Here is a 13,591-nt window from a genome sequence, read left to right as displayed (position 1 = left end):
AAAAAAAAAAAAAAAGATATCATCACTTCATGAGATGAGATAGCCTGGATACTAATGTTTCTTCAGAGGAGTCCTGTGCTGGTAGGAGGAAGGACCATACAGGACTCAGCCGGACTTTTCCTATCCTTAAAGTGGAACAAATGGAACTCTGAAAGCTCTAGTGTTACTTTAAAAGTCTCTCTTCCCCCTCCCCACAAAGTTTTCCCCATCAATGCCTTGAGCATCCCTGACCTTTGACTCTTAGACCAGAAGTAAATACTCTAAAGATGGAAGCAACACATGGAGAGAAAAGAGCCAGCAGAGCAAGCCAAGGGGTAACCAGATCCAGATGTGTCGCTTACAAACTTGAGCCTGTGCTCCAGCGTCCGTAGCACAGCAAAGCAGTGCAGGAAGCAAGAGTAAAGCTATGTTCAGGGACAAAGATCAGAAAGCAGTACTCATCTTATCATGCTTGATTTCCCTCCCTCCCATCTTGGCCCTTCCTTCCCCTTATATGCTGCACAAAGAGTAATAAGATAGGAGAGGCTATTTTCTTGATGATATGAGGAAATCTGAAATCACATACTTCCCTACTACACCATCTCACTTCAGAAGGGCAGCATCAACAGTACCACCTCCAGCCCACACCAGTTTCTCTATTCAGATGACACACTATTTAAACTTTATAAAAGGATGCATGTGAGAATGTGTGTGGGAGGAAGGGCAATAGCCGAACCCGGGTCATGCAGCCAAGCTGCTCTGCCTCCCTCAAAACATAGGCCCTTCCAAACCCATCCGGATCCAAAAAGGAACTCAGACTGGATCTTTTGCTAAGGCTCACACTCAAAAATAAGTCCATCCAGTGAGCTGTCTCATTTCTCCAAACAAGCCTGCCCTAGGCCCCCCCTTCCTCTAAATTCCATTTCAAATAGACGACTTGGACTAAGTCAACTTGTTAAAAATCAAAACCAGCCGTTGCGACTTGAAATGAAATTAGAATTGTTCTTTGAAGCCTGTCTGGCCTATTTAAGAGGGCACTTCTGTTACTTGGCAGGTTTTGTAGTTTGGCTGCTCAGGGGCAGCTCAGCTGCTGCTCCCGATGCGGCAGAGAAATAAGTTACAACTGTTTTTCTTCCAGAAAAACCCAGTAGCCTCTGTCTTCCTTTCCCACTGAAGGAACCTGTGGGCATGGGACACATCAGGTGGGTACTGGGACACTACTGAATACATCTGGGAGTTGCACAATAGCTGTGATGTCCCTTAGCTTCAGGAATTCCCTCCCTTCTGCATCTCTTCCAAAACTCTGGCTGTTTTGTTTAATGAACACACTAGGCCAACATCCAGAGAAACCACCTTTCCAACTAGTTTTAGTTCAGGACTTCCTATCTATTCTGCAGACGCTCAAGATACTTACAAGGAACAGGAGATTGAAGAGAAAAAGGAAGTATTTGGTGACTTTTAGGCAGCCAGACCCCATCTTCTTTCACTTACAGGATCTAAAAGGAAAGCAGAAAGATAGCCAGATGTGTTAGTACCACGTCCCCTCAGGCAGCTTCAGAGCAACACTCCTATTCTGTGCAAATCTCCGGATCTTTTGGTAGATCTCGGAGCAAGCACACAGAAAGCATGTTCTTGACAGAGACTGAGTTGCCTTTTCAGGGCGGCAAAACAAGCAGCCACAGCTGCCAAGATCTCCTGAAGAATGACAGAGGGCTTGCAGCAGTTACAGAAGGGATTTAATCACAAATACACTGCTAATTCCATCACTATTTACAAGGACTTTGCATTAACAGCATCAACCAAAATGCCAACTGTAGCTGCCAGTCCCAACTGAGAAAAGTGATTTACTCTCGAAAAAGAGATCACAAGGCCAGTCCCCTCCCCCAGAAAATCTCATCTTTGCGTGATCTTTAAGTAGTTGAAGGAACACAGAAGAGTAAGGCCAAGAGGTCAGTTTAAAAGGCAGCATCATATCAAGCTTCCTGTATGCAACTCAACACTTGATGACTTGGCAACTCATGAATTTAGCAGTCTGCTCCATAGTCACATACAACCAATTTATTTGCAACATAAAGGCAGGCAAATGTTCAACAGGTCCATTTCCAAAGCCATCCTCACAAGTTTGAGGCAATGTGGGAGCACTGATGAGATGGGATGGCAGTTTTAGCTTGTTAGTATCAGTCACATAAACCACAATTTGTGGGGCAGCTAGTAAGAAATACAGAGCAGGCAACAGATACATAACGCCAGTGCAGGGCTTCACTATAGAGAGAACATGGTGTAGGTACACATGGAAGAATCCATGCTGTGAAGAACATCCTGTACAGAATATTCCTTTTCACTACATCATGTCTGTGTCAAGTCAAAGGTAAAACATTTATAGCTTTACTGTGTCTGAAGTTAGCTCTGTTCAATTAACATTCCTGGAACCTAGGCAAACCTGGATCATAAGAAGAAAGAAGGGCAAGGTGGCTCTTGCTGCTGCAAATTCAACAGCAAGATAGCAGGATATCAGCAGTGGATCCTCATCAGGTCTTTGCACTACAGGACTTCAGGGTAAACAGATCTGTACTACCGCAAGCTGCCCCAATTCTCACTTGTCTGATAGCAAAGAGTTCAGAAGTTAGAGAAAAGCCCTGCAGACCATCTTCACTGCTGGAGTTAGTCTCCTCCTGAGGAAGCACCAAAGCCGAGTGACAGATGGGAACGGGTGGGGAAATCTGTTCCAGAGGTCAGCTTTCCTGCTTCTTCTTCCTCCCTTGCACCCATTATGTCTCCTGTGGAGGCAGTGGAAGCTCTAAGTTCCTTAAAACTTGCTCTAGCAAGCTGACTGCTTCACACTGACCGTGCTGTCTGAAGAATCAATAGCCACAGGAAGAGCAAGACTGGACTGGAGGCACCAGTCTGGCCTGGGAAGATCCAGTCCCAATGGGGAGCAAGGTCAGCAGGGCTTCCTGATGCCAGCCTGAGCATACGAAGCATCACTGGAGCTCAGTATGATCTTTTGTTTCAGTCAAAGGCTTTTGCTTAATCCTATTAAATATTTAGGTTAATTCTGGAGCTAAACTGGTATGTGAGCCCTGTTATAACTGACTAGTCTTCCAACCAAGCAATGGTCATTTGCAGACTACCAAGAGAGAGGCTAAGCCTGAACTCCGTGGCTGAAAACAACACTACTGCTCTGATTTCAAAGGATGTCCCAGCTTGAGGCTGTGCTATGCCTGCAGCTGCACTGCATCTAAAAAGATGCTATTGAGAAGGGAAAGTGGCACATAAATACAGTCTCAGCAAGCTGTGGCACAGCCTGTGCTTCAAAATCCCAATATATAGCAGTTGTTGTACTTCTTAAGGAGTTCTTACTACACAGTCTGGTTAGCATCATCTCAGTCATTTTTTTAATTCAGTTGCCTTCTCAAATCAGAATGCTGCGGCCCATAAAGCTCAAGATCTCGATGGCAGTAACACACAAAACTAGGTCCTTCAAATAAAATGGGAAAATTCCTCTGGGAGTTTCCTGGGCCATGCTTACACCAAGTATCAAACACACAGTATTCCCATTTTCAGTCCCCTCAGCTGCATTCATCAGCTATGAGCTGCTTCTGTTCCAGCATTAGATGCACTATACAACAGTTGCATCACTACCAACTTATGAGAAGCGAGGGACGGCTACCTGTTGGCAGACTTTCACCCCTTCATTAAAGCAGAGAGTATATTAAACAAGCCTTGCCCATGTTAGAGCAGTTATCCTACCACACATCATATGCCAGCTTACTGTCAGAGAGCAGCCACAACCCAAAGACCAGAACTTCCCTTAATGGTATCTCAGAAAAGGGTAGAGTGTTTGAGCATGGACAGCATAAATGGTGCTTCCTTTGAACTGGGTGCTATGCCATTTTTCCTCTGCAGGATGAGGAATGTTCTCTCTGGCCATTAATCCTGGCAGATGCAAACAACTAAGACTGGATAGGATAATTAAGACACCAGTTTTCTGGTCCAGCTGGCTTGCTTACTGGCTTCACCATGAACACAACTCCTCTTCACAGGATCAGGAACTGGAGCCTGACAGTCTAACCAGAACACTGAGGCAGCCAGGTCCTTAGGCAATGATGAATGTCTGTTGTGAGGGATAGGAGTGGTTTTTTTCCTACTCTTCAACATAGCCAAGAGCTAAACTAGATAATAATCTACTGCATAAGCCAGCAAACTTTTTACCTGAAGATGTCATTCTCCCAAGTGCAATCCCCCCTTCCCCCCCCCCCCCACATTGAAAGACAGTTTCCAGTGCTTGCTGATTTGTTGCATGGCACTAAATAGCCCTGCGCTGCCTATCTCCAACTCTGCTCATGCTATTTTGATTAATCAAGAAAACAGATTTGCAGAACTCTTAAAATCATTATAATAGCTTTCTAAGACAATTAAGTAGGTTGACAGGAACTGGTTGGGAAAGAGATATGCCAGGTGACAGAGTAAAAGATTTGCTTTCAGGACTCTTCTGCTCCCAGCATTTTGTTTAAAGCATGCTATCTTTAATGGTTTAAAAGAACCAACTGTGTGCTCTACAGCATTACGCACTCTTCTCCTCTTGCCACAGGGAGATGTACCTCTTGCATAGCTCCTGGCCACAAGAAAGTAATTCAAAGCACATTTTGCAATCCAAGAGAGAACCAGGTAGTTTTTAGGGTTTTCATTTGAGCTTTTAGGATACTTCAGGATTTTACATATTGAAACATTACATGTTTTCCAGTTCTTCTGCTATACTGAAGAAGATAAAATTACTTTTGTTCACTACATTAATGTAGAGAGACTCCTCAAGGCCCCACTTTCTGAAATTGCACAGCTGCTCACAAAGTAGCAACACTGCTGTACAGAAGTAGCAGCTGAGCCAAAACTGAGAAGGGTCAGGTTTGGAAGCAGATGAGTTAGGAGTCACCACAACAGGGCATATCTGTGGACCATATAATTTCAGTAGCTTCTTCAACAAGCTAGACAGTCACTTCAGAACAAAGTGACCTGCAACTTCTGTCTGCACAGCTCTCATTCTTATACTCAGCAGTGAAGCTCTTGGTTAAACTCTGGAGTCTTGTCAGCCAGTGCTGGCTGCGTATTGTGGCAGTCCAAGCTGAATATTTGCTTTTTAAAGCTGGCCAAGTTTTGAGCCTTAACATCCTGCAGCAATGCATGTGAAGATTTAGTATATGAACTTTCCAACTTTTTAATTTCACTAATTATCCACCACTGTTCTTTGCTTCTTCTTTTTCCTCTCCACCCCAACTACTTCGACCATTTGAATTTTTGTATGCTTTCATTACATCTTTTAACTAAGCAGTCCCACACATTCTTTTCAACAATCCTGCCCATGTGCCTCCAATTTTCAGTATCATTCTCCAGACTGATGTCAGTTCTGCAGAGGATTTCATGAGACTGTACTTCAACATATATAATAGCATTTCTCCTAGCCCCTCATTTCCCATCCTTTAAAGGTATGCAGGATTATTTCTGCATCTCTAACTGTTTGCTGTTTTGAGGCACTGCTGCAGTAAAAACTTGGTTGTCAACACAGCCTAATCTGCTTCTGTGCAGTTTAATCCTAGGTTTTAGCCTGGCTTCAGCCCCTAAGAGCTGTAGTGAGGACTAATCCCAGGAAGGCATTAACTGATCCAGGACCTTGAGGTTCCCCGTAGGAGAGGATCAACACTCAAGTTCATACAGGCTAAGCAGACATCAAGAGACAGCCTCCTGTCCTCTTCACCACCTCCAACTTTCAGGCTTGTTCTTCTCCCAGCAAAAGGGAAGTCAGCAAAACTAGTACGTGGAGCACAAAATCCAGGACGCATGTCTGAGGAGAGGCGAACAGAGGCCTGTTTTGTTAGTGACAGCAGAAGAGTCTTGTCACGGCTCAGGGATTAATTTATTTTTGTAACAGGAGCCTGTGATACTTCCAACCCCCTTCCTGCAAAAGGGTGACTACAGAAAAGGATAGACGATACTGGGAAACCTGAACGCTTCTCCCTCCCAGCCACACACAGTGAGCAGCACCAAGAGCTGTGACCGACCAGTAACATGGGAGGGGGAGCTTGTGCATAGATGTTACAACCACATCAACTGAGGGGCTGAGAGGCTAAGTTAATTTTTAATTGCAATTCTGCTCTCTTGAAATAGATGCTATACTGCTTCCATCTAGCAGGCACTGTATGTTTGATGCTCACTGAAGTGTAATTTATGACATTTGGCTCAGGCTAGCACTGTACGTGCCTGCAGCTCTGCTAGTAGAAGTTCAGTCTTCATCTGCAGCACCACCCTTGCTGTTGCAATATAGGGTTCTTCCTGATCAGCTCTGGCAGCTGAAGCACCTAAGCTGTCAAACTACTGTACAGTGCAAATAAGGGGCTCATTTACAAGAGTGACAAAGGAGAAGGAGACAAGCCAGAACAATCTTGACACAAACCAGAGTAGATCAGTTTGTGGAAATAACCATCACAGTATGTTTACAGGCAAGTGCAAAGTTTCTCTGAACTCTCCAAGAGAGTGCACATATATGCAAGAACAGCAAGCTCTGAAGGTCAGCTCCAATCACTCTGCATCAAGTAGGAGAGGGTGCACATTTGAATGATAGCCTGGAAGATGCTGTCCCCTCTCCCCCAGACTCTCTTTCCTTAAGGAAAGTAAATGATCAATCACAAAGTGGCCACAGGTTGTTTCTGTGCGCTTAGGCCAGTTGCTCCCCACTACCACCCTCCAGCCACTAACCCCAAGGAATTTAAAACAAAGGCAGGCACTAAAGGCATCTGATGCTATTAGCTTTTACCAGGCTAGGTAGAAGTCAAAACAGCACCAGAATCAGAGTTTTCCCAGCTGCTATTCTCCCTGTCCCCACAAACACCCTAATGCTCCATATGGCTGAAATGCCAGCTTGTTTCTACTATCCCTCCTGCCTGCAGTTGGCTGAAGGAGGAACTTGTAACTTTACAGAAGTCCAGATGCAACAGTCACCATTATCCTAGTTACACAGCACACCCCAAGGCTCTTGATTCTTCATATCTTGCATCTGATTTTGCAGCTGGGATCTCTGGAGGAAAGTACAGCTACTCTACTGAAGCAACCTCCAAACCAGCCTCAGGTGATCAGGAGCACTGCAAGGCTTCCACACTTCTTCCCGGCTCAGCAGGCAAGCATCATTTTCCTGCAAGTACCTGAGTCCTATATATCGTAATAAATTATTTCCTTCCAGATACTATTCCCAGGCTGAACTTTAATGCTCTCAATGATCTGGTCTTGCCTCCATTCCTTCTTTCCATGCCACAACAATTACCAAGGTTATCTGGGTTCATTTGCAGACAGATAACCTGAAAAGTCTAGGAGAAGCAGGAGTTCCCACTACCATACTCTGGTCACAGAACTGGCTCCATCTGACCAAAACAGCTAATATCTGTCCCACCTGGTGAATCAGGAGAGGATCAGCAAGCTGCTGGTTCCATAAACTTGCTTACCAGCATGTTAATTTGTGTAAAGTTAAGGCCATTATTAAGGGCAGTGCAGTCACTTTTTAGAGGAATGTTTCCTATTCCAAAGTTGGAAGCGGCAGCCACACACCTCTTTCTCTAACACAGAAATTGGAAGCAAAGTCAGCTATCCCAGGCTAGAGACTCACAGAAGCGAGCTGGGGATTAGAAGTCACTCACCAAATAGTCATTCCTACATCCAGCTCCAAGCCTGGCACCTGCATGCAGGAAGAGCTAGAGAATAGGCAGCTCAGAAGGCCCCTATCTTTAATAGCAGGGGAGAATATGGCCCAACTTTTGCAGGATTTTGAGTCTTTGCCCCCCAAAGCCCAGCTATTGGGAACATATCTCTATCCACACACATGAAGAACTAGCACTTGACAATCAGAAGGACTCCTGGTCATCAGTGATGAGAAATGACAGCTTCACACAACAGTACAACAGCACCAGTTAATGAATAATGACAGAGTTACTAAGTCTCTTGTTTACCAAGTACAGCATTGCCCTAAGGGCAGAGAAGACTGAAGTTACAGTCATGTTAACTTCCAAAGACTATCTGATGGAGTTTATCTTGTTGACATTAATATTCAATGGCCTTGGACTCTTCATACACCTGGGAAGTACATCTTGTCTCCGGTGAGCAAATAACTGCAGAACTAATGAAAAATCTAGGTCTGAATTCACTGAACTTTTCTTTAAGCTCCACTGAGATAATACCAGCTGTGTAATGACCTTGAAAATAGAAACACAATCATGTTTGGGACAGAGATTTTCCAAACAGCATCCCTTTTCAAGTTCCACATCAACAGTAGGATTTGAGGGGGAAAAAGTTAGGGCTGCTAATTAGAATTACCCTCTCAACTAAGGCCATTGTTGTGGATGCAGATGTAGGTATATGGTTATAGTTTCTTTTCGGAGGAAAGTGTCAGGGCAAGGTAAAAACTATATTTCTTTCTGCATAATACAAGTTCAGGAAGCAGCAGCAAGGAAAAAAGTTTATGCTAAACAGAACTTGTCTCTCATTCCATCTATTCAAGAGATAATTGCTTCTTATCTTAAGTAGAAACCACTGCCTTCTAACTGGAAGAGATTGTGCTGAGGGCAAAGCACACCACAAAGGGCAAAGTCAGAGATAGCAGGGATAGCTATATCAGCCTGTGAACTGCAACACGATGCTTAACTGTCAACAAACTTTGATCTCGCTAGTTAGAGCACCAACAGGCATAATGACACTGTAACATGACCTCCTGCAAAACATTTGCAAGTCCAAGACCCAGGTAAGCGTACAGGGACTGAGCGCTTGCTATCCCTGTAGTAAGAGTCATAAACTAAAGCAAAGAGCATTGCTACAAGTACTGCAGAAATATTTCTGGAAAGACTAATTTCTCAGAAGAAGCATTGACTTAAGCTGCAGAGATAGATCTGTTCCCAGTGCACCTGATAAAACAAAGCTTTTCTGTTTGATGTCTGTAGTTAGGATACTGCTATGTTAATAGTCTGACAAGTAACAGTGTCATCTAGTTGAGATACCAATCAGAAAGCAGCCTTAGAGTTGCGTAGGATTGCAGAGGTTCTTCAGCATGTTTTACAACTAAGCAGCAAGCAAATGTTGTGCATTTGGCGGGCAGAAAAAAGAAAGTATTTTAGAGATGTATCTCCAATGCTTAAGGGGAAGTGATCAGATATTTATAAACCAGCATCATAGAAACCAACTCACATTTTGGTATCAGAGAGCAGTATTTAGAAGCACCCATCATCGCTCTGTATATTTGCAAGGGATGCAATCAGATTTTAAGAACATCTGGACCTCACACTTACGTTTGAAAGCCAATATTTAAGTAGGTCTTCAGTTCCTACAACTGGGAGATTGAGAAACTTTTTGCTATTTTCAGTCTATACACTCATGCCTGCACAGCATGACAGTCTATTTCCCCAACTTAAGCAAATTTTTCCATACAGTAAGACCAGAGGTAAGTCTGCCAAAGGGGGGGGGGGGCAATAACTGTCCCAGACATCTTCTGTTTCTCCCCCCCCCCAAAAAAAAAACACCACTTACTAGAAATATCAAGCAGAAGAAAAAGCTACAAGAAGTATAGCTGAGTGGATTTGTTTTCTCTTTTTGATTATCCTATATTAGGAAGTTATCTGTGAAATAAACACTGCAGGTGAAGTTCAGAAAGAGATGTCCGCACTGACTAAAACCAGCACATGCTGCAGTAAAAATGCATTGATTACAGAAAACTGGTTGGGCAACTCTGTCACTGGACTATATTGACTCTTTAATAGCTTCCAAAATGAAACTAGTTCAGCTTTGTTTTTCACTTGGAGCAGTTTTGCTGTAAACTTAACCTCTGAAACAGATGCCTCTGCCAGCTCCCTCCTCCTGTTAACAGCACCTACTGTGTCAAAGGCACAGACCTCAACCCTGCCTTGCTCCACACCCTTCTCTTCTGTGGAGGAAGGGAGACTAGGAGCTTGTGAGCAGGGCCAGCGCCTGAAGCTGCAGCACTCCTAACTGTGGAGGAGAGGCTGGCACAGATCAGTGGCACCTTGCTTGCACTTGGGTAACCCCCCACACAAACACGCATGGGACAGGCTCCCAAGCCTCCCTTCTTATGAAAGGGATGTCTCAGAGGTCAACAGATCTCATCTGAGGAGTTACACAAAACCCCTCCAAATGCCCCTTTGCTTGGTGCCTTCCTGAGACTGGCAGCAGCCTTTCTTCCCTGCCCAAGTCATTTAGATGATGCTGCAGTTCAGAAACTTCTACAGGCAGAGGACAGAAATCCAATATGAGCTTTTCTCTAGCTTAAGAGACAGTGCCAGAGATTCTCAGATTCTGCAGTAGGAAGCAGGTAGTATTTTTATCTTTTGCCTCCTCCTCCTCCTCCTGTAAGGTGCAAGGGGCTGAGAACTTTCCGCGGTGAGTTTCCTTTCAAAGCAAACTGTTTTTCACAGTTACTTTCGTTTTCTGAGATGCTAGGCAGATAACTAGAGGCTGTTTAAATTAAGAACACCCATGCCAAACCTGTTTCCAAGAAGTTACGGGGATCTGCCTTAACTGGGAAATGAGGTTTCCCATTCCTTTGGTTCTTTCCAGGAATTATCAAGGATGTAGTAAGGGACCAGAAGGAGTAGTTTAACTTTAGAAATGAGAACTTTTCCCCAGTTTAGCAGCTTGAGTAGGAATTAAACACCCTCTTTCTCCACCTCCACTCTGCCCCTCTTAAGCCTTGTGACTGCACGCCTTTCTCCACAGATACGCGGACGGACTAAATAGAGCTTTGGTTCTCAGCAACACCAGACGTTAGAATAGTTCACTTGATAACTGGAGTGAAAGGCTGCTAAAAGCTAAGCACTAGTGATCTTCCACCCAGAAAAGCCTAGGAGGAAAGAGCACTCCTTCATTCTTCTTGGGCTGGAGTCTCCCTGCTGAGCCAATTTGACCACTAACCAGAGCCTTAAGATCCCACATTGCTGGGCCTGACCAGCTCACTGAGAAGTGGACATACCTTCTGGCACCAGGATTCTGCCCAAGAGTTTTTCCCCCAGGGCCCATCCACAGTATTTCAAGTTGCAGAAAGAAAGAACAAGAAAACTGCCACACAGCAAGCAAAGAGAGACCCCTCTGGCATGTCATTCTGAATGACTGCAGCATTAGAATTCAGTCAGCTATCCTGAACAATCAAAGAGACAGGCTATTAGTCTACTTTAATTATACAAAGCATGTGATATCAGATCCTTCACTGATAGCAAGACACCGATCTGAAGAACCTAAGGTTTTAACATCTTAGCCTCACAGATCAAGCAGAACTAGAGGAGTATTGCAGACCTAGCATGTCTAGGAATTCACAAAAGTCCTATTGGCATAGAAAAGTGCCCAAGCCCACAAAGGGGTGTGACTTTTGGTTTGTTCACACAAAGAATTTCCTTACTATTTGTCATCTTAGGCATCTTGTTTTTACCAAGTATCCCATTTGCTAATTGCAGCATCCTCATCATTCACCAACTGTCTGACTGCCTACAGCTCCTCATGCTATTGAACCACTCCTTTTCCCATGCAAGTATGTCAGCACTGTTATGCACGACTGTAGAAGACTGTAGATAAGGAGCTTTAATCATTATTCTATAACCTTAGTCAAGATCTACTCTACCATAACCATGGCCCTTTCACTAAAGCCTAAAGAACCCTATTGCTTCGCTGCCAATGCCCAGAGTTAGAAGTACATGATTCCTGCTCCATCCAAGCAGGCTTGGACCGGGAATTTGAACCTCCTGACGCAACCCAGGAAGCCTGTGAGATGGACTGAAATCCTCTAGTGTCATATTAACCATGGGTATCTGCAAGGGTCTTGCATAAAGTATCTTGTGGTCTCTCCCAGACACTTATATTGGGATGGGCAAGGAAAGAAATTCAGCAGGGAAGTCTCCCTAGTCAAACTAAACCAGTTTGCTAGAAGCTGATAGGTATAGTTAAGCAAGGGATCTCCAAACTCAACAGGACAGAGCGATTCACAAGAGAACAGTACCACAGCCATGAAAGGCTGTGGCTGGACACAGTCTCCGCGCTTACAGCCTTCTGCCCAAGGAGAAGCATTACTGTCTGTCAGACTGTCCTGAGGTCACGTTCAACATGAGACATTGCACCTCAGCAGAGTTTGGTCTGCCTGCTGGCAAGATGAGCGTCATCGCAGACTATCTGTGGACAGATATTTTACAATATTCTGAGTTTGAGGCCATGGATACTGCTTGAGACTACCAGCAGGCATGAATGAAAAGAGAGAAATCCACTGTTATAAGAAATTCAAGATAAAAGGGCCCCTTCTGTTTCAGGCAGTCTCTCTTTCCAGAAAGGGGGCTGGGGGCAAGAAGAGCCCCAAAGTACAAGACTTTAGAGCACAGATGTTTTGAATCATTTCTTTCTGCCCAAGAATATCCCCCTGCAACCATGTTTTCCCCCATTTGATACCACATTGTCCTGCATTTATAGCTGACAATACCTGTCCACAACAGCCAAACCCCTCACTGATCTGAGTACTTTGAGGATATAGCTCTGAAGCAGTCTCATGCTATACTCTGAAAGAGTCAGTCCCAGCAGGGACTGCTGTACAGTCTCCAAGATTTACTGCAGTGTTGTCTAGAACCACCTTTTCCTCCCACCTTTACAGGTAAATCACCTCATTCCCCAAGCCCTTGCTACAAGAAGGAGAAAAAGAGAAAGAAGAATTTTACAGCAGTAAAGAGCAGCACTGTAAGTAGCAAGAGTAACACAGCACAAGTTGTTACAGAAGTTTTAGTGAGGCAGCTTCATTTCTAGGCTAAGCATTTTGTGAAGTGAAATACTGCAATAAGGAATCTCAGCAGACAAAGCTGGAAAACAAAGGGGGCCTCTTGATAGCACAGAGCCAGCTGGAAGAGAGGGTCAAAGGCTTTTGGTTTCACTCCAGTGAAGACAACCCTGGCAGCTGAAGCAGAAGGCAATGCATGCAGGTGTTTTGCTAACCCACTGACTGCTGTGTTACCAGGCAGGTGATCCCAGCAGACTTAATTGGAGCAATGCAAGAATGTTACTCAGTTACAGATCTGCCACCTGCAGTTAAGACTCCACCATCAAACACCATCCAAAGAAAATCAATCCATCCTTCCAACCACTGCGTGTGTAGGTTATGGACAGGGCTGCCTCAAGCCAAGAGGAACAGACATATGGCTTAAGTTCCTCAGGAATTTGGCAGTTAACATAGACAGCAAGATTTTGAAAGCTGGGTCTGTTCTGGGAAAAGGAAGGGCCTCCTTGGAGTCCCTAGATTTATACATGGCGTTCTACTTATGGCAGTCTGGAAAATGGGTTAAGCTGAACCAGAACCAAGGGAGGCTGGGTGGCCTTTTCTGGTTTCTTGAGTGTGTTTCTGTCCTTTTCTAAATTTAGAGCACAAATATTTCAGAAGACTATTTGGCGGAGCAAAACTAGAAGAACAGGATGGAAGAGTTCAGAGTTTTCTTTAAAAAGAACGAACTTACAGCCAGAATAGACAACTGATTTACAAATATCAGGTAAGCCTCAATGCAGAGATAAGTGCTCCCATATTAGAAGGTGAAAGCAGGACTATCCTGTC

General features: G+C 44.3%; 1 protein-coding gene across 1 annotated transcript in view; it reads right to left on the bottom strand.

The window, feature by feature from the left end:
* The window catches only part of CD82 (CD82 molecule), a 27,977-nt gene extending 26,500 nt beyond the window's left edge, over positions 1-1,477 (bottom strand). Inside the window, exon 1 of the mRNA XM_026091821.1 lies at positions 1,394-1,477. Coding sequence (XP_025947606.1) covers positions 1,394-1,456 — 63 coding nt within the window. The 5' untranslated portion in view covers positions 1,457-1,477. The remainder of the gene's footprint in view (positions 1-1,393) is intronic.
* Between the last annotated feature and the right edge of the window lie 12,114 nt (positions 1,478-13,591).

This window comes from Apteryx rowi, unplaced genomic scaffold, assembly GCF_003343035.1.
Source record: "Apteryx rowi isolate R43461 unplaced genomic scaffold, aptRow1 scaffold_122, whole genome shotgun sequence".
Lineage (NCBI taxonomy): Eukaryota > Metazoa > Chordata > Aves > Apterygiformes > Apterygidae > Apteryx > Apteryx rowi.
The sequence above is the reverse complement of the archived record's forward strand: the minus strand, read 5'-3'. Positions and strand labels throughout refer to the sequence as shown.